The sequence below is a fragment of the Vulpes vulpes genome, chromosome 2, assembly GCF_048418805.1.
Source record: "Vulpes vulpes isolate BD-2025 chromosome 2, VulVul3, whole genome shotgun sequence".
In the NCBI taxonomy this organism is placed as follows: domain Eukaryota; kingdom Metazoa; phylum Chordata; class Mammalia; order Carnivora; family Canidae; genus Vulpes; species Vulpes vulpes.
Window position 1 is genome coordinate 152,047,180 of NC_132781.1, and position 18,666 is coordinate 152,065,845.

The 18,666-nt window shown below is 35.9% G+C and overlaps 1 protein-coding gene across 3 annotated transcripts in view; it reads left to right on the plus strand.

Annotated features, from left to right (window-relative positions):
* Positions 1-18,666, plus strand: part of EYA3 (EYA transcriptional coactivator and phosphatase 3) — a 99,369-nt gene that overhangs the window by 62,600 nt on the left and 18,103 nt on the right. For all 3 annotated transcript variants that reach the window (XM_026014346.2, XM_026014347.2, XM_072750585.1), the window contains 5 exons: positions 5,410-5,495; positions 8,672-8,855; positions 10,688-10,827; positions 15,856-15,939; positions 17,371-17,460. In XM_026014346.2, the coding sequence (XP_025870131.1) occupies positions 5,410-5,495; positions 8,672-8,855; positions 10,688-10,827; positions 15,856-15,939; positions 17,371-17,460 (584 nt within the window). The remainder of the gene's footprint in view (positions 1-5,409; positions 5,496-8,671; positions 8,856-10,687; positions 10,828-15,855; positions 15,940-17,370; positions 17,461-18,666) is intronic.

The following is an 18,666-nucleotide window of genomic DNA, read 5'->3' on the forward strand; positions in this document are numbered from 1 at the left end:
TTCCCCCCTTCTTTCTTTCTAAAATGGTAATAAACTAGGAGGGCAAAAACTCAAGAGCATGACTTTGTCTTCTCTTCTACCCCATTTCATTTTTGTGAAGCGTTTCTCTAAGTTAATAGGCCTTTAGATGCAACTACAGGCAAATCTAGTTGCTATGTCCCTCCTAAACAGATATATTCCTGATGACTACACCTAGGTCATGAAAGAAAAGCAAAGAGTTCTCTTGTTTTATATTAATAACCCTTTTCTAAGGTGTAGCATCACCACTCCTCCGTAGTTGTATCTTGAGTTTAAGGAATCTAATAGCTTTGCTTACTTCTCCCTCCTTGTCAAACAAGAGGAACAACCTTTTTACAGTCTCTTAGGACTTAGGACCCATTGACTTGAAAGGGTCATGAGAACATCCTTTGAACTTCATTAACCACTATCCATACTTGTTACATGTTAGTACATTTTTCTCCTTTTGATCAATTAAATTTGTTCTCCTCATTTGCTAATAATGATCATTGTTGGTACTTAAATGCTTACCATGTTCTTAGCATTGTTTTAAGTAACAGGTGTTCTCAGGTAGTCTTCACAACACACCTACAAGGAAGCTACTATTATTAATCCAGTTCCACAGAAGGAGAAGATAAGACACAGAAAAGCAAAGTAATTTGTCAAAGGTCGCAAAGTTAGTGAATAATTAAGTCAGGATGTAAGCTGGACAGTCTGACCTCAGAGCATGAGTACAGTATTTTTGATTTTCAGTATTAAAATCATGATGTCAATATCAACTCTCCCTTAAGTGAGAACCTTTACTGACAGATAACTAAGTTCATTTTTCCTCCTCCCTTTCTGGGTAACTGCTTGGCCCATTTCGTTGTTCATTAGAACTTTGGCAAAGGGTAGGATTTAAGGCAGAAGGTAACCATCAGGTTACTGATTTTGCCATTTATTCTGAAGAAAAAATTGGTAGAATACGAGTTTGAAACAATTGTCTAAAATTGAAATACAAGTACTGGGCTGTTTTCTATCAATATTACTCTCCTCACTCACACTTTTAATTTCACTTTAGCATAGATAGTGACTATCAGCCATCCAGGGTTACTCCTTTCCCCCTGTGTAACTATCCAGTCCTTCCACAGAATAAAAAGAAGAACTCTATCAATTTTTTTTAATGGTCAAAACAGCAGTGTCTCCTCGTTTTACCCCAAAGCGTTCTACAATTAATGTATAGAGTTGTCAAATCACTATGTTGTACACTTGAAGCTAATGTAACATTGTGTGTCAACATACTGCAATTTCTTTTAAAATGTATATAATTTCAGCCTAAAATAATTTTACTTCAGGCTTGATCAACTCTGATCAAAACCCTTTCTTTAAAAAATAAATAAATAAAAACCTTTCTTTAGTTTATATAGCAATGTTCATGAAAACTCTTTGGTGAAATAGATCTGGCTTCTTAAAAAAAAAAGATCTGGCTTCTTTAAATCAGTCTTTTCCTAAGGTATAACTATGTGGTCCAGTCCCTGATTATTTTCTTCAGTTGAGGTGGTTTAAATGGTTAATATTAAGTGGTGAAATTAATTTCAGAAATTTCAAAATTAATTTTAACTCATTCTTGAATTTTAATGAATGTGTTTGTGCTCTAGTATTGTTGGTAGCACATGATAATCTTTTTGATAGTCTTTCACTGACTAGGAGTTTTGTTTTTGAGGATGGTAGAGTTTTATATCCCCTCCATCTTGCATAATATTTCCCTTATTATTGACATAATCTTACATTAGATTGGAACATTTATTACAATTAATGAACCCATATTGGTGTATTATTATTAACTAAGTCCATAGTTTATTCATATTTCCTTAGTTCTTACCTTTTTTTTGTTGTTCCAGGATCCCATCCAGAATACCACATTTCATTTAATTGTAATGTCTACTTAGGCTCCTTTTGACTTTGCAGTTTTTCAGGGTTTTCTTGTTTTTGATGACCTTGACATGTTACATGATACATGAATCCCGCAAGTATTTATTGAGCATCGCCTGTATATACTGTGCCAGGTTTTTTGCTAGATACTGGAGATAATGAATAAGACAGATTCTGCCTTCATGGAGCTACAGATGAATGGAGGAAACGAAATAAGCATATAAATCATTAAATAGATTTCAAAAAGTTTGAAAGAAAAAAAAGAATAGATTGCTGGGACTGGGAAAACAAGTAGTTTTAATTTTTATTTTATTTATTTTTTATTAGCGTGCCAAGTGGGAGGCGGTGGGGAGGGGAGAGAGAGAATCTTAAGTAGGCTTCATGGAGCCTGACATGGGACTTGTTCTCATGACCTGGAAACCAAGAATCAGACACTTAACTGAGCCGCTGAGGTTTCCCAAAGAGTTAGTATCAATAGAGGGCTCAAAGAGAATGTCTCTAAGGAAGTAGACATGCTGAGGAGGAGCCATCATGCTGGGAGGGCAAAAGGGACAGGCCAGGGAGAACAATCCAGGCAGAGCAAGCAGTATTACAAAGGTACTCAGGTGAGAAAGAGCTCATCTTATTTTGAGTAACTTGAAAGCTAGGTAAGCAAGGGTGGTAGAGAGACATGTATAAGATTAGATATGGGTAGAAAATAAATCTTGTGCCAACTTTTATGTATCACTAACCCTTAGGTTAGCCCTCTGGCTTTATCATTTAACCCTTAGGTTAGCCTCTGGCAGTATCATTTAATTTGGCTATGCCCTCAATTCTATAACCACCATCTTCTGATTAAAGCTATCTGTGTATATTGACTGTATCAGTTGGACCTCTTGTGGGGCATGACTCTCAGAAATTTTGTCTTTCTGTGATTTCACAGCTCCATTGTCAGAACAGGAGTGGAAACTATCCAAAAACAGTTAGCCATGCCATTGGCATTTTGGAGAGCTAATAGTCTTCAGATATTTATCAATAGGATCTACCACTTCAGTTTTGATGATCCTCTAAGTTTATTCTTTTTGTTGCAATTTTATTGCTGCTTTTTTTTTTTATATCTGCAATTTATGTATATATATACATATATATATACACACACACACACACATATATGCACAGAATGATAAGTACTTTTTTGAGATGCATGGCTTTTTAGTCAGTTATGTATAGAGTATGCAGTGATTATATTTTTAGGTGAGTTTAGCTTGAGTTCTGTGATTGTTAAAAGAGCCTAAAAATATTGTTTAATTATCATCTAACTCTATCAGTAGAATCTAATCTCCATGAGAGCAGGGACTTTGCCTTGTTCATTCCTCTATTCCTCAGTGATGGAACGTTTCTGGGTACATAGTAAACCGTAGTTTGCTGAATGAATGAACTAATGGCACATAATAGAAATTATTTGAGTTGGAGAAAGAAGGGCTATTGAACCCTATAAACTTTCTAGGTCATCAGGCCAGCATTTCCTATAATAGAAGTCACTATTGCTGAAGGTAGTTAGTGATTTTTAGTAAGATACTTGTTAAAAACTCAGGATCAGCAACTAACTAATCAAGTCATTAAACTTCCTAGCATAGGGTATATGACCAATTGTTTTGTAAGGTCTACCCAATTCAGTAAATGGTCTGAAAAATTGTTAAATTTGTAAAACCACTTTGTCAGTCAGAGTACCTTTTCTTCCATGTATGTAAAGATCAGATATGAATGGGTTGTAGTGCTAACCATTTATAAGTTAGAAGGTAAAACAATTAAAGGTAAATAGAAGTAAAAGAGGAGTATATGCTAGAATAAAGACCAAAGAAAAATTGAGCTAGAAATGGACTTTGCTAGGAGAGATTAAGTAAATTATTCATTTTCTTTCCCACCTTAAATCACATTGCGTCCTTCCATCTGTTTTATTGCATGGGTGCCTACCATAGTATACTGGTAATAGAACCTGAAAGCCACTCAAAATCTCTATCCACAAAAATGATTAAAAACTATTTACAGAATTATTGAAGCCTGTGTATTGTACAGTAATTCCTTGTACTTCCTCATAGGGGGACAAAATGGATTAAGCCATAGTAGAGAAGAAAATGAATATTGGTAGGAAGAAAATACCATTTATGGGGTTATAAAATCTATTTCATTTGGTCTTGGGGTTTAAGAAGGTAAACTCTTAAGAGCCATTTAGTTCTCCTGGGGAAAGAATTGTTGTAGAAAAGAAAATCTCCCTGGATAGTCAGGAAATCTGATCTTAGCTCATCCAGTTGGAGATCCCAATCACCATCATGACTGCCACTAGTTCCATGATAGTGGACAAATTACTTAACTCTTCTCTGTCCCACGTTCTTCGTATGAAAGCTGGGGTTGCAACAATAGCTGTTGCTTAGCCTTTGTCTTCTAATCTCTTCTAGACCTCATTCTAAGCAGAGTACCCTTGGGAAAGGGTGTAAGGATGCCTCTGATTTCGACAAGAACCCTCACATTTCTGTTCCATTTGTTCATCTGTTATGTTCTTCATGGAAGTTTTCCATTTCCATGACTTAACTTTACCTCTAAAGGCTTTGTTGCTAATGGGTTAGGTAGTCAGTCAGGTCTACTTGATGGTGAGCCCTGATGGCACATGTAACTGCAGTGGAAACCATGTCTAAGCGTGCTTATGATAAGTGAGAGAGAGGAGTTCAAGACAGGTACCTCACAGGCTCAGTCACATGGTCCACCTGAAAAAAGTCACTGTAACAAATAGTAGTCAATGAAGATTTGACTAAAACCCTGGTGGAATCTGTGATAGAAGAGTATGAAAACTTAACCCAAATTCCTTTCCCAGCATAGGCAGCCTAAATAGCTTGCAGACTACATCATTACCTGGCCAGAATAATATTTAATACTTTCCAAGTTTTTCCAGGCTTACTGGTAAAATCATCAAATGCCATCATCATGTTTGTTGATCATATTAATAGTCCATGATTTGAGTAGAGCCCAAAAGCAACTCTTAAGCATGTTTGGGGGATCAGCTCTATTTCTCAAGGTGGTTATGTTGCATTAGGAAAGGCATAATTTGGGGCAAGTAACAACAAATATCACAGTGTAGGATTTACATGTGGATTTACCAGAGCTCTTGTTGTTTCTCTTGGTTGTCAGTAGGTCATATTGCAGATGAGTCATTTTTCAACGGCTCAAAAGATAGACTGGAGTTGGCTTAGCTTCTAATTATTGATATCATTAGTATGAGTGAGTGTATTGTATAAGTACACTTCCTAACAGGAAGAGTTGAAACAGAAAAATGTTTGAACTGTTTTATTTCTAATCAATATTAGAGTAAGGTATGGCATGCAGTAGAGCAAAGCCAATATTTGTTTCTTTTGCCCAATGTTCTTTATCTCCTTGTAGATCTGTTTACATAAGATACAATATATTTTCCATTTCTTCTAGGCTTTTGCATGATATCTATAACATCTTTTAACACTCTCAATCCTATAGCTTCAAGCACAAATGCCAGCCTGATATCCACTTCATCTACAATTGCCAATATTCCAGCAGCAGCAGTTTCCAGCATCTCAAACCAGGTACTGTGCTACTTTATTCATCCTATTTGATATGGTTCATCAAGCTTGCTCTTCTCTTCTCTCCATGGTCAATTTGCCAGTCTAATAAACAACCAGAACTCTAGGATCCTGCATGGTTTTTCAGGTTGCCTTCTGGTTTCTCTCATTACTCTGCTAAGCTTCTGAGTGATAGAGCTATATCTGCTCCTTCACTTACTATGCATGTCTACCTCCTGCCCTGTCCCTACTAGAAAGTAAGCTCCATGAGGATAGGGACTTATTTTTCTATTTTGTTCACTTACATGTTCCTAGAGTTCAGAAAATGCCTGGTTCTCACATTAAAGACACATATAAGTATTTGTGGAATGAATGTTCTTCCACTTTTTTATTGAGCTACTCATTCCTTTGTGAATTCTTCATGATCTGATCTTGATCACTGTTCTATTAACTCCTTATGTTTAGATCACTAGTAATATCTTTAGGTTTTAGGGTTTTTTGATTTGCTGTTATGTTATTATTTGTTTTCTCTGCAGCAATGAAATTTTCTCCATGAATCTCTTTTTCTGGCTATAATTAACATAACTGTTCTGGTTCATCTTTTTATGTTTGGCTGTTTTTGCATTCGTTCATTCTTATAGTTTGCAGACTACTGAATTTCTACTATATACCTGGCACTTTTCAGTGTACTATTTATCTCTTTCCCTTTTATAGGTTTTCTTTTTGATCCTGTTTTCTCTCATGGACAGTCTTTGTAGTTTTCCATGCGTTTATTACTTCATCCCCAGTAATATTTAACCACATTCACAATATCCATTTACTACCCCTGAAATGATTATTCTAGTTCTGACTTCATAATATCTACAGACTTCCTGCTGATCGACGGCCAATTTTTTCTTTAATGTTTTACTATTTCCCTAAGTTCATCATATCGAAAACCAGGCTTTTATTCCACCTTTTTTTGTCTCATCCTCCAAAAGTAAAACCATTTTTCCCTATGAATTCTCAATGAGACGATTTTTACATAAATCTAGGCCTCAAACCAGACCAGTTGTTTGCAGTTTTTTTCCTCACCTATTCTAATCCAGCCATTTCTAGAATTCTTTCTCTCTTTTTTCCATTTTTGCTATTATTTCCCATGTTTTGGTTTTTTCCCCTTTAATCCTGAATTACTTCAGTTAACTTTATCTCATCTCTAGTTTTTCTCTGTGCCTAAACATTTCCTAAAACACTGTGAATGCCTGGCTGATTCAGTCGGTAGAGCGTGCAACTCTTATTCTCGGGGTCATGAATTCAAGCCCCTGTTAGGGTTAGAGATTACTAAAAAAAAAATTTTTTTTTTTAAGATTTTATTTATTCATTCATGAGAGACACACAGGGAGAGAGAGAGAGAGAGAGGCAGAGACATAGGCAGAGGGAGAAGCAGGCTCCACGCAGGGAGCCCGATATAGGACTTGATCCCGGGACCCCAGGACCATGCCCTGGGCCAAAGGCAAGCCCCAAACTGCTGAGCCACCCAGGGATCCCAAAAAAAATTTTTTTAATTTAAAACACTATCTGAGTAATTTTCTCAAAAGTCCACTTTTATCCCATCAATTACCTGTCCAGAATCTTGTTGTATTTTTACTTGTTTGTTTTATTTTGATAGTCCTTATTACCTGCCCCATACAAACTATACAGTTGTCTAAAGAATCCAAGTCACATTCATGGGCTTGCATAAAAACATTCAAGCCTCTAAGAGCCTTTGTTTCAACCAGACTCAACATCTCTGGTCCCTTAATAAGGGCCTATTCATGCTCTTATTCCCTCTATCTCAGAAAGCTCTCTGACAACAGTCTGCAGTGATAGTTGTCTTCTTCTGTATTTCACTCATTTGACATATAATTTATTGCCAATTTGTTAGACATATTTTTGTCTTCTTCTGCTAGGTTTTTAACTCCCTTGAGTTCAGCCAGTACAACTCACTCTCTTCTGTAATATTCCAGCTCATACACAGACACACACACTGAGTTGTATTTGTTTACGATAGATGTTCAGTACTCTTTATAATTGGTCTGGTTGATTGGTTTCTTCCTGCTTATTACTAACATCAGTATCAGTGGAAATTTTTTAGGATATGTATTTGAGCTATATGTCATGCACATTTCTGTGCAGCTTTATTAAGGTATAATTAACACATCTGCATTTGGGACACCTGGGTGGCTCAGTGGTTAGGCATCTGCCTTCAGCTCAGGACGTGATCCCGGAGTTCCGGGATCAAGTCCCACATCAGGCTCCTGCATGGAACCTGCTTCTTCTCCCTCTGCCTGTGTCTCTGCCTCTCTCTGTGTGTCTCTCATGAATGAATAGTTGGAGTCTTAAAAAATAGTAATAAATAATCTGCATAAGTTGCAGTTGTAGTTTGATAAGCTTTGACATGCATGTGCCCATGAAATCATCAAAAGTTCCCTCCATTTTTTTTTTTTATAAGTAAGCTCCATGCCCAGCATGGAGCCCAAAGTGGGGCATGAGCTCATGACCCTGAAATCAAGACCTGAGCTGAGATCAAGGGTCAGATGCTTAACTGACTGAGCCACCCAGAAACCCTTCCCTCCAAATATTTTATTTTATTTTAAAGATTTTATCTATTTATTTGAGAGAGAGTATGAGGTGGGGGGAGGGAGGCAGAGAGAAAGGGGAAGCAGGCTCCCCACTCAGCAAGGGAGACCCTTGGGGCATGCTCCCAGGACCCTGAGATCATAACCTGAGCCAAAGGTAGAGGCTTAACCAACTGAGCCACCTGAGGCTTCCCTCCAGATATTTTAAAGAAACTTCATTTTTAAAGAAAACTTGATTATTTTAAGAAGATAGAGATACTCTGTGAAGAAATTTACACAGAAATTCAGTACCTAAAATAGGAAAATAAGAAAGCTGTTAGAGTAGAAAAGAGAAATTAGAGTGCTTGGGACCCTTCCCTCAGTGTTCTGCTCATGGTGAAGATAGCTCCTCAGGTCTCTCCTCTGGACTCTTAGGCTGCCACAGAATGCATTTTGAAAATCATTGGTTTAAGTGGAAGCTATAGATGGGTAAATGAGAAGTCAAATAAATGTTTTAAGAAAATAGCTGTGAATAAGAGGGACATGAAAGTCTCTTGTGTTGAAATCAGTGTTTTGCACTTTCTGAGAGTCTTGTTTTCCCCCCTTATTCCCCTCCATCTCCAGGACTATCCCACCTATACTATCCTTGGTCAGAGTCAGTACCAGACCTGCTACCCCAGCTCCAGCTTTGGAGTCACAGGCCAGACTAACAGTGACGCTGAGAGTACCACATTAGCAGCAGCCACATACCAGGCGGAGAAGCCTAGTGTCATGGTACCTGCGCCTACAGCACAGAGGCTTTCCTCTGGTAAGCACCATCGTTTCAAAAACTTTGGCTTAAGGGCACTTCATTCAGCATATAATAGTAAAGATCATTTTGTTTTGGTCTGAGTCACTGTGTTATTGGCTTTCCCTCTCAGGTGAGGAATATTTAAACATTGGATCCAGACTATATGATGAGTCATTGACAGGCTGAATGTAATACCTGGTGCTGTGAACAGAAAGTACCAAGAGTGAAAAGACTGTGATACCCACCCCACCCTTTAGCTTTAATGTGCTTGTCATGGGGAACTTCAAAATCTTAGCACAGTTTGTAAAAGTTGGAGGACTCCAGTTTTAGTTCTGTGCTTATTTTAGGTGCTTGCTGAGGCCTTAGAGTAGTAGTTCTTAACTTTTTATGGGTCATGAATCGCCAAGATTCTGAGGAAAGCTATGATCCTTTACCCCTCAAGTAAATACATAAAATTTAAGGTATAAATTTAAAGTTACACATTTAGGCTTGAAATGTATCGATAAATTACAAAGTCTAGGTTTAAAAAAAACTGACAAAGGCTTTATGCACACATTCAATAAATGTATGTATATGCTTTTAATTTGTCTTCATTTTTCAGGAAAATTTGTGGTTGGCTGTCACATCACATAACTGGTGGAAGGACTGTTTATCATTAGCACTGATACAATTTTAAAAACAGTGCTTTGTGTTATAACTGAAGCAGTTTTCTGTGCACGTTGCCTTCATTAGTCTTCTAAGTAGACATATAGATGGTCACTGCTTCAAACTTACATAAATTTGAAATAATTACACATATTGATGCCTTAGTTTTGAATTCATATCTCTAAATATCTTTGTTCTTCATAACAGTTTTAACCTTTAAATAATCTTCAACATTTAATCTTCAGCAGTTAACTCCTATTTAAACTATACTTCGTCCAGTTCTCTCCTCAAATGCCAGGCATCATATATCTAAAAGATAAATACTTGCTACCATAACGACAATGCCATTATCCCATCTAAAGTAATTCAACAGTAATTCCTTAATATCATAAAATACTAAAAGGTATTATTTGTAGTTTTTTCATCAATGTTAGGAGTTTTATTTTTCCTTTTATAGTTTGTTTAATTAGGATCAAAGTAAGGTCCATACATTGGGGTTGGTAGATATGTATTTTGTGTCTCTTAACAAATTCCCTTCTTTTTTTATTCCCTGATATTACTGTATTTGTGAAGAAACCAGACTCTTTCTCTCATACCATTTCCTAGTCTAAATTTTGCTGATTATTTCTATATTGGGTAGTTCAGCATGTCCTGCTACCTTCTCTAATTTATTTTAAATTGTTAAATAGATTTAGAGTCATGGTTTTCAACTAAAGGTGATTTTTGTGCCATGCTCTCTCCCCAGTTCACCTAAGACATTTGGCAATGTATGGAAATGTTTTCATTTGTTACCGTGAGTGGGGGAGTACTACTGGTATCTAGTGGATAGAGGACAGAGATCTATAATGCACAGGACATCCACTTGACAAAAATTATTTGGCCCAAAATGTCAGTTGTGCCAAGTTGAGAAATTGGTGTAGAAACTTTATCAGATACAGGTTCTTTTTTTTTTTTTTTTTTTTTTTTTTTTGTAGAGGCAGGTATATAAATTCTATTTATAACTCTCTTCTGTAATGTTAGGAGCTGTGAATGCTCAGTGTTGATGCCTAGATCTATATTCCTAAACTGGTTAGAGAAAGTTTGCTTTTTCAGCCTTTATCCTTGCAATATGATTCTTAAGGAGAGAAAACATGCTGACCCTCTTCCTACTCTGGTCCTTAAAGCCTGTGATTACTAGCAATATATCTCTTGCTTTTCCTTTCCAGGAGACCCTTCTACAAGTCCGTCTTTGTCCCAAACTACACCAAATAAAGAGGCTGATGACCAGTCCAGAAAAAACATGACTGGCAAGAACCGGGGCAAAAGGAAAGCTGATGCCAGCTCTTCCCAGGACAGTGAATTGGAAGTATGGGAAGAAACTTTCTTTTTCTCGTTTTTTAAGTTTCTCGAATATACATATCTGAAACTCCTAGAGATACTGTAGTTGTGTTGAATGCCTCCTGATTCCTGGGCAAGAGGAATGAAATTGGCCAAGTGAAGAGAGAAACATAGAAACACATTTCTCTGTGCCCATAGCTCACCATATTACTTTCAGATGCTTTTCACCAAGGCTTTGAAAAAGTGTTTTTGAATTTAGGTAGCCAGATAACTTTTTAAGGGAAAGAACAAATGGTTCTCTATGTTCCGGTGGAGAACAGAAAGAACAGTTCCATCATATTCAGAAAGCAGAGGGTATCTCAAGTACTGTCATAGTGTTCTCCATTTAAACATCTAAAAGTAAAATGAGAAGGTGAGAGTGCTTTAGGCTTTAGGCCAAGCTTCTTTGAAACCTGCAGCGAGATCTGGTAACTTATTAACAAGATTGGCACTCAATTATTTTGTGGTTAGGCACTAAAATAATTTATTATGGGCATACATTTGGCTTTGTAATTAAAAAGATTAGAAAATTATACAAAACACTAATAATCATGGCATTTTTCATTTGTTTTTGTTTTTGATTTTTCTATAATATGAACATTTAATGGGGCAGGGGGATACTGTGAATACGAATACGAATAATATGAATGTGAATACGAATAAATATGATGAGTTCATCGATAGGTGTTAAAACATAAGTAAATTGGGACGCCTAGGTGGCTTAGAGGTTGAGCACCTGCCTTCAGCTCAGGACATGATCCCTGAGTTCTGGGATCAAGTCCCGCATCAGGCTCCTTGCATCGGGCTCTGTATGTAGAGCCTGCTTCTCCTCCCTCTGCCTATGTCTCTGCCTCTGTCTGTGTTTCTCATGAATAAATTAAAAAAAAAATCTAAAAAAAATAATAATAAGTAAATTGAGGCTGTGTTTGAGGACTCTCTTTCCCTTTCTTCCTGACAAAAAAGGCAAGAAAGAAAATCTAAAGTCCTGATACATTTATTGAGAACTCACTTAGTTTTATTAAATTGTGGTAAAATATACATAACATAAAATTTACCATTGTAACTATTTTTTTAAGTGTGCAATTCAGTAACATTAAGTACATTTACAATGGTGGTTGTTACCACTACCTATTTCCACAACTTTTTAATAATCCCAAACAAAAACTCTGTACCCACTAAGCAATAACTCCCCATTCTCGCCTCCTACCAGCCCCTGGTAACCTCTATTCTACTAGGTAAATAGGAATTTACCTATTCTAACTGTCTTGTTTAAGTGGAATGATACATTATCTACCTTTTTGTTTGAGGCTTCTTTCACTTTCATAATGGTTTCAAGGTTCATGTATGTTATAGCATGTGTAAGATCTTCATTTCTTTTTATGGCTGAATAATATTTCATTGATTATATGCATATACCATGTTTTGTTTACTCATTCATTTGTTGATGGACACTATTGGTTTTCCCACCTTTGAGTTATTGTGAATAATGCTGCTGTGAACACTGCTATGCAGATATTTCTTTGAGTATCTCTTTTCAGTTATTTTGGGTATACACAAAAGAGTAGAATTGCAGGATTACTTGGTAATTCTGTGTTCAACTTTTTGAAAAACGAATAAAAACCAGCAGCGCATGACAGTTCCAATTTCTCCACCTCCGCAACACTTATTATTTCCCTTTTTTTTTTTTTGTAATATCCATCCTAATGGATGTGAAATGGTAACTCATTGTGGTTTTGACTTACATTTCCTTAATGATTAATAATGTTTGTCATCTATTCATGTGTTTATTGGCTATTTGTAGATTTCTTTGAAGAAATAGCTGTTCAAATCCTATGCACATTTTTTAATTGGGTTGTTTGGTATTTTGTTATTGAGTTTTAGGAACTCTTTGTGTATTCTAGATGCTAATCACTTATCAGATATATGATGTGCAAATATTTCTCCTATTCTGTGAGTTCTTTTTATCAGGAAGGTAAAAATTATTGTGTTTTCTAAGAGTTTTATTGTTGTAGCTCATAAACTTGGGTCTTGATTCATATTGAATTTTTTTTCATATTGAGTTAATTTTTGTATATGGTATAAAGTAAGGGCCTAATTTCACTCTTTTGTACATGGATATACAATTTTCCTAGCACCTTTTGTTAGAAATATTTTCCTTTCCCCATTGAATGGTATTAGTATTTTTGCCAAAATTGATCATATATGTAAGGGTTTATTTCTGAGCTATCTTGTCAATTTCATTGGTCTGTGTGTCTGTCCTTATGCAAGTACCACATTGTATTGATTACTGTAGCTTTATAATAAGTTTTGAAATCAGGAAGTATGAGTCTTCCAACTTCATTCTTTTTCATATTTTGGCCATTCAGGCCATGGGATATGAAATTCCATATGAACTTTAGGATGAGTTTTTCTGTTTATTTAAAAAGCATTGGTGGTGGAAGGGGAGGAGGGCGGGGGGTGGGGGTGAATGGGTGACGGGCACGGAGGGGGGCACTTGACGGGATGAGCACTGGGTGTTATTCTGTATGTTGGCAAATTGAACACCAATAAAAAATAAATTTATTATTTAAAAAAAGCATTGGAATTTTGATAGGGATTGCATTGAATTTGTAAATCACTTTGGGTAGTGTCATTTAGCATTGTTAAATCTTTCATCCATAAATATGATATGTCTTTCCATTTATTATGTCCATCTGACTTCCTTTGGCAATGTTTTATAGTTGTCAGTGTACAATTGTTTCCCCTCCTCAGTTAAATTCATTACCTTTTTTTTTTTTTTTTTTTTAAAGAGAGAGAGATAGGGAATGGCAGGGAGGGGCAGAGGGGGAGGAAGAGAGAATCTTAAGCAGGCTCCATGCTCAGTACAGAGCCTAATGCAGGGCTTTATCTCATAACCCTGAGATCATGACCCGAGCCAAAATCAAGAGTTGGATGATTAACTGACTGAGCCATCCAGGCACCCCTTTGTTAAATTTATATTTAAGTATTTTATTATTTTTGATGCAGTTGTAAGTGGAATTTTTTTTTATTTTCTTTGAGGGGAAACCCCTGGGTGGCTCAGTGGTTTGGTGCCTGCCTTTGGCCCAGGGCACGATCCTGGAGCCCCGGGATCAAGTCCCGCTTGGGCTCCTAGCATGGAGCCTACCTCTCCCTCTGCCTGTGTCTCTGCCTCTCTCTCTCTCTATGTCTATCATAAATAAATAAAATCTTAAAAAAAAAAAAAAAACTTTAAAATAAATAAATAAATTTCTTTGAGGATTAGTCATTCCAAGTATATAGAAGTACAGCTCATTGCTGAATTCATTTATTACCTCTAACAATTTTTTGTGGATTCTTTAGGGTTTTCTGCAAATAAGATTGTGTCATCTGTGAACAGAGATAGTTTTACTTTTTCCTTTTCGGTTTGGGTACCTTTTTTTTCCCCTTTTGCCAAATTATTCTGGCTAAAATTTCTCATATTTACATTGAATACAGCTGGTGAAAACAGGCATACTTGTCCTATTCCTGATCTCAGGAGTAAAGCTTTCCGTCTTATACCATTAAGTATAAGATATTAGCTTTGAGTTTTTCATACACAGTCTTTATCATGTGAGGAAACTGACTTCTATTCCTAATTTATTAAATGTTTTTATCATGAAAGTGTGTTGAATTTTGTCAAATGCTTCTCCTGCATCAGTTGAGTTGACCATTGTTTTTTTTTCCCCTCTGTTTTTTTAAGGTAGCAGATTACATTGATTAATTTTGGTATCTTGATCTATCCTTGCATTCTAAACAAATCCCACAGGATCATGATGTATGATGTTTTTAATATGGTACTTGAATTTTGTTTGCTAGTATTTTGTGGAGGATTTTTTTTCTATCGATGTTCGTAAGAGGTATTGGTCTGCAGTTTTCTTGACATGTCTTTATCTGACTTCAGTATCAGGGTAATGCTGGATTCATAGAGTGATTTAGGTAGTATTCCTTTCTTTTCTCTCTTCCACTTTTTGGAAGAGTTAAAGAAGAATTGGTGTTAATTCTTTAAATGTTTGGTAGAATTTACCAGTTAATCTACCTGGTCCTGAACTTTTCTTTCTTGGTATCTTTTTGATTACTGATTTCAACCTCTATTAAAGGTCTATTCAGATTTTCCATTTCTTCTTGAGGCAGTTTTGCATTTTGTGTATTTCTAGGAATTTGTCCATTTCTATCTAGGTTATTTTAGTATGCAACTATTCATAGTATTCTCTTATAATTCTTTTTATTTCTATAAAATTGGTTAAACATCATGTTATTGGATAATAACATCTCCACTTTCATTTCTGATTTTACTAATTTGAGTCTTTTTTTCCTAGTTAATCTAAAACTTGTCAATTTTGTAGATCTTTTCAAAGAACCAACTTTTGGTTTCATTGATTTTTCTCTCTTATTTTTCTACTCTCTGATTTTTTTCTTTTTAAGATTTTATTTATTTCTTTGACAGAGAGAGAGAACACAAGCAGGGAGAGCAGCAGGCAGTGGGAAAGGGAGAATCAGGCTCCCGGCTGAATGGAAACCCAGTGTGCGGCTCGATCCCAGGACCCTGGGATCATGACCTGAGCCAAAAGGCAGTTGCTTAACCCACTGAGCTACTTAGGTGCCCCTACTCTCTGATATTCTAACCTTTAGTATTTCCTTCCTTCTGCTGGCTCTTTCCAGTTCTTAAATTGTACAGTTATATTATTGATTGAGATCTTACTTCTTTTTTAAGGCATGCATTTACAGCTACAAATTCCCTTTTGTACTACTTTCACTGCAGCCCATAGATTTTGGCATGTTGTGTTTTAGTTTTCATTCATCTCAACGTATTCCCTAATTTCACTTGGGGTTTTTTTCTTTGATCCATTGGTAGTCTAAAATTGTGTTGTTTAATTTTCACATATTTATGAATTTTTTAGTTTTCTTTCTATTACTTATTTCTTGTTCCATTCCATTGTATTTAGAAAAGATGCTCACTCATTTTTTTTTTTTTTTTTTTTTTTATGTTTTCCTTCCTCAGCGGGTATTTCTGTGGGACTTGGATGAAACCATCATCATCTTTCACTCTCTTCTTACTGGATCCTATGCCCAGAAATATGGAAAGGTAATTGGAGTCTTTCTTCCTTTGTTGTAACCATCCTTCTCCTAACAATATATGGACAGGTAACCAAAATCACTTTCTCTGCTACCTCCATTTTACCCTGTTGGCATTTTACTTTCTATGTGAAACTTTACCTGATGACTTGTACCAGGTAGGCTACGTGGTCAGGCAGTATTGATAAAACTGGACACTAGACCCGGGACCAGTACTGTAAACTGAAGTTGTTCAAGAGCACTATTTTATGAAGATTAAATATGGAAATGAAGCTCAAAACATGGTGGAACCTAAGGATTATATATTCCAAAGACTGATCTGTTAACCTTAAGTCACTTTTAACAGCCCAAACTGAGTATTTTATTTAGCTGAGTATATGCTAGATAAGTAAATTTAAAGTACATATAAAATACTTTTCTAAAATTACATACCTTCATAAACTAAATATACAAAGCAGAATTTAACTTACTTAGTCATCAATACAAACATCAGGATTTTGGGGAGGTTTTTTGTTTCTATTTTTTAAGATTGATTTATTTGAGAGAGAGAGCAAGAAAGAGAGTGCACATGCAGGGAAGGGGTAAAGGGAGAAGGGGGGAAAATCCCAAGCAGACTCCATGCTGAGTGCAGATCTCACAACCTGAGCCAAAATCAAGAATTGGATGTTTAACCAATTGCACCACTCATACACCCCTAAACATCAGTTTTAATAGAGGGATAAGCTATATATTTCTACACTAAATTATCTCCAGGCTTCTAGTTTTCAGTTTCTGTGAATAAGTTTTATAAAAATACCTGCCTCCTTTGCTTTCTTACTATTCCCATTTATTTCTTATTGTTATTAATGTTTCTGTTAGAAGTACTTTCCATGGGCTTTTAATATCTAGGCTGGTAAGCTGACATAAGCTAGTAACACTGTGTAACAAGCTGATTATAAAAGTATATAAAATAAGAGCATACATCCTCTAAGTGAAGACCCGGTGGTTCACTATAAAGCTAAATGCATTGCTTTTCATACAAATATTTTGACTCTTTGTCCTTTCTTTACTTATTTCCCGGCTGTTGAGATTGTCCAATAACTGACTTGCAGTATTACACCTTATATGCTTGTGCATGGCTGTGAGGTGGGAGATGGGTGTTATAATAGTAATATTTCAGCAATAACATTTCTCACAAAACAGGGAATTTCTACCCAAATTGGAGTTTTGGGGTATTTTGAGGAGTGGGTTTAGTTTTCTAAAAACTAAGTCCTAAAATTATTAACTTTGCACAATCCCTTTGCACAATCTTCTGTCAATGAAATTGCATAAGTAATAGTTAGAAGCACTTTTGCTAGTCTGTGTTGTTTTGCCCTTGACCCAGAATAACTTTGAAATATTTAAAGATTGGAACAGTGTTTTTAGTACCAATTAAACAAATTTTTCTTTTATTATCTTCTAGGATCCAACAGTAGTGATTGGCTCAGGTTTAACAATGGAAGAGATGATTTTTGAAGTGGCTGATACACATCTATTTTTTAATGACTTAGAAGTAAGCATTTTAAATTGTTTCTGTGCTTCAGTGAAACATTTTGTTTCTTTAATAACTATCTAGCCTTATGCTTATTTTATTTAGAGGAAATGTGGGAGAAGGGGTGGTTGTGGAGAGGCCAGCTGACCACTTAGGCTTATATAGTCTTATAAGAACAAGGCCTTGGCTAGGTCATCAGTCTTGGTATTGGCCCTCAATTTCATTGACTCAAAAATTTTATTTCTATTAAGATTATTTGGAAATGATCTAGCTCTAGAGGAAATGCCAGCCCTTTAGGCAAAACAGTGAAATATAAACCAACACTCCTATTCATCTATCTTAAATAACATGTATATGGTGGGTTTGATTCTTTGTACTCAATTATATTTTGACTTCTTTTATTTTACTTTCTTAAAATGCAATCTTTTGATGTATCAGATCTATAAACGGCTGCTCTAACTCATTGTGATTTATACATGCTTATTATCTATGTGTAGATTAACTTTGATGTCCAGAATCATTTTATGTTAGATACAAGGAAAAGCAAGAACACAGAGCTTCTTGGTGAATTTTTTGGCTTTGACATTTGAGTTACCTTTGTGGTGACCATGATGATATAGGCAAGAGCACGAGACTGGGAAGTCAGAAGATCAGAGTGTGAGTTCCAGGTTAGGAAAGTTATTTCCCCATTCTGGACCTCAGTCAAGCAGTTGTCCTACACAAGAAACCAGCAGTTGTTCCATCTGGAAAAGGGGGTATGTTGCTGGGACACAGAGGTGGGAAGGGCATATCTCATGCCCTTTTAAGTTCATGCTGTGTACTACTTATATAACCTAGTTTTTAGTAACAGTGAAAATTTTAATTTAAAAAGATAAAATAGAAAAAAAAAAGATAAAATAGTTGGGCGCCTGACTGGCTCAATTGGGAGAACATGTGACTCTTGATCTCAGGGTCGTGAGTCTGAGCCCCACATGGGGTGTAAAGATTACTTAAAATAAATCTAATTAATTAATTAAAAATAAGATAGCATTTTATAAACACAAAGTAATTCTGTTTCTGTTTAAATACAGTCTAGTTCTACTCAATGGACAATTCTCCAACAAATTGAATCACCAGGGCTCTAAACTTCAGTACTTTTGTCTGACCTCCACAGTGCTTTTATCTTCCTCAACTTCACATGTTGATATGTTAGGGCATCATAATTTTTATTCAGCGAACATTTATTGA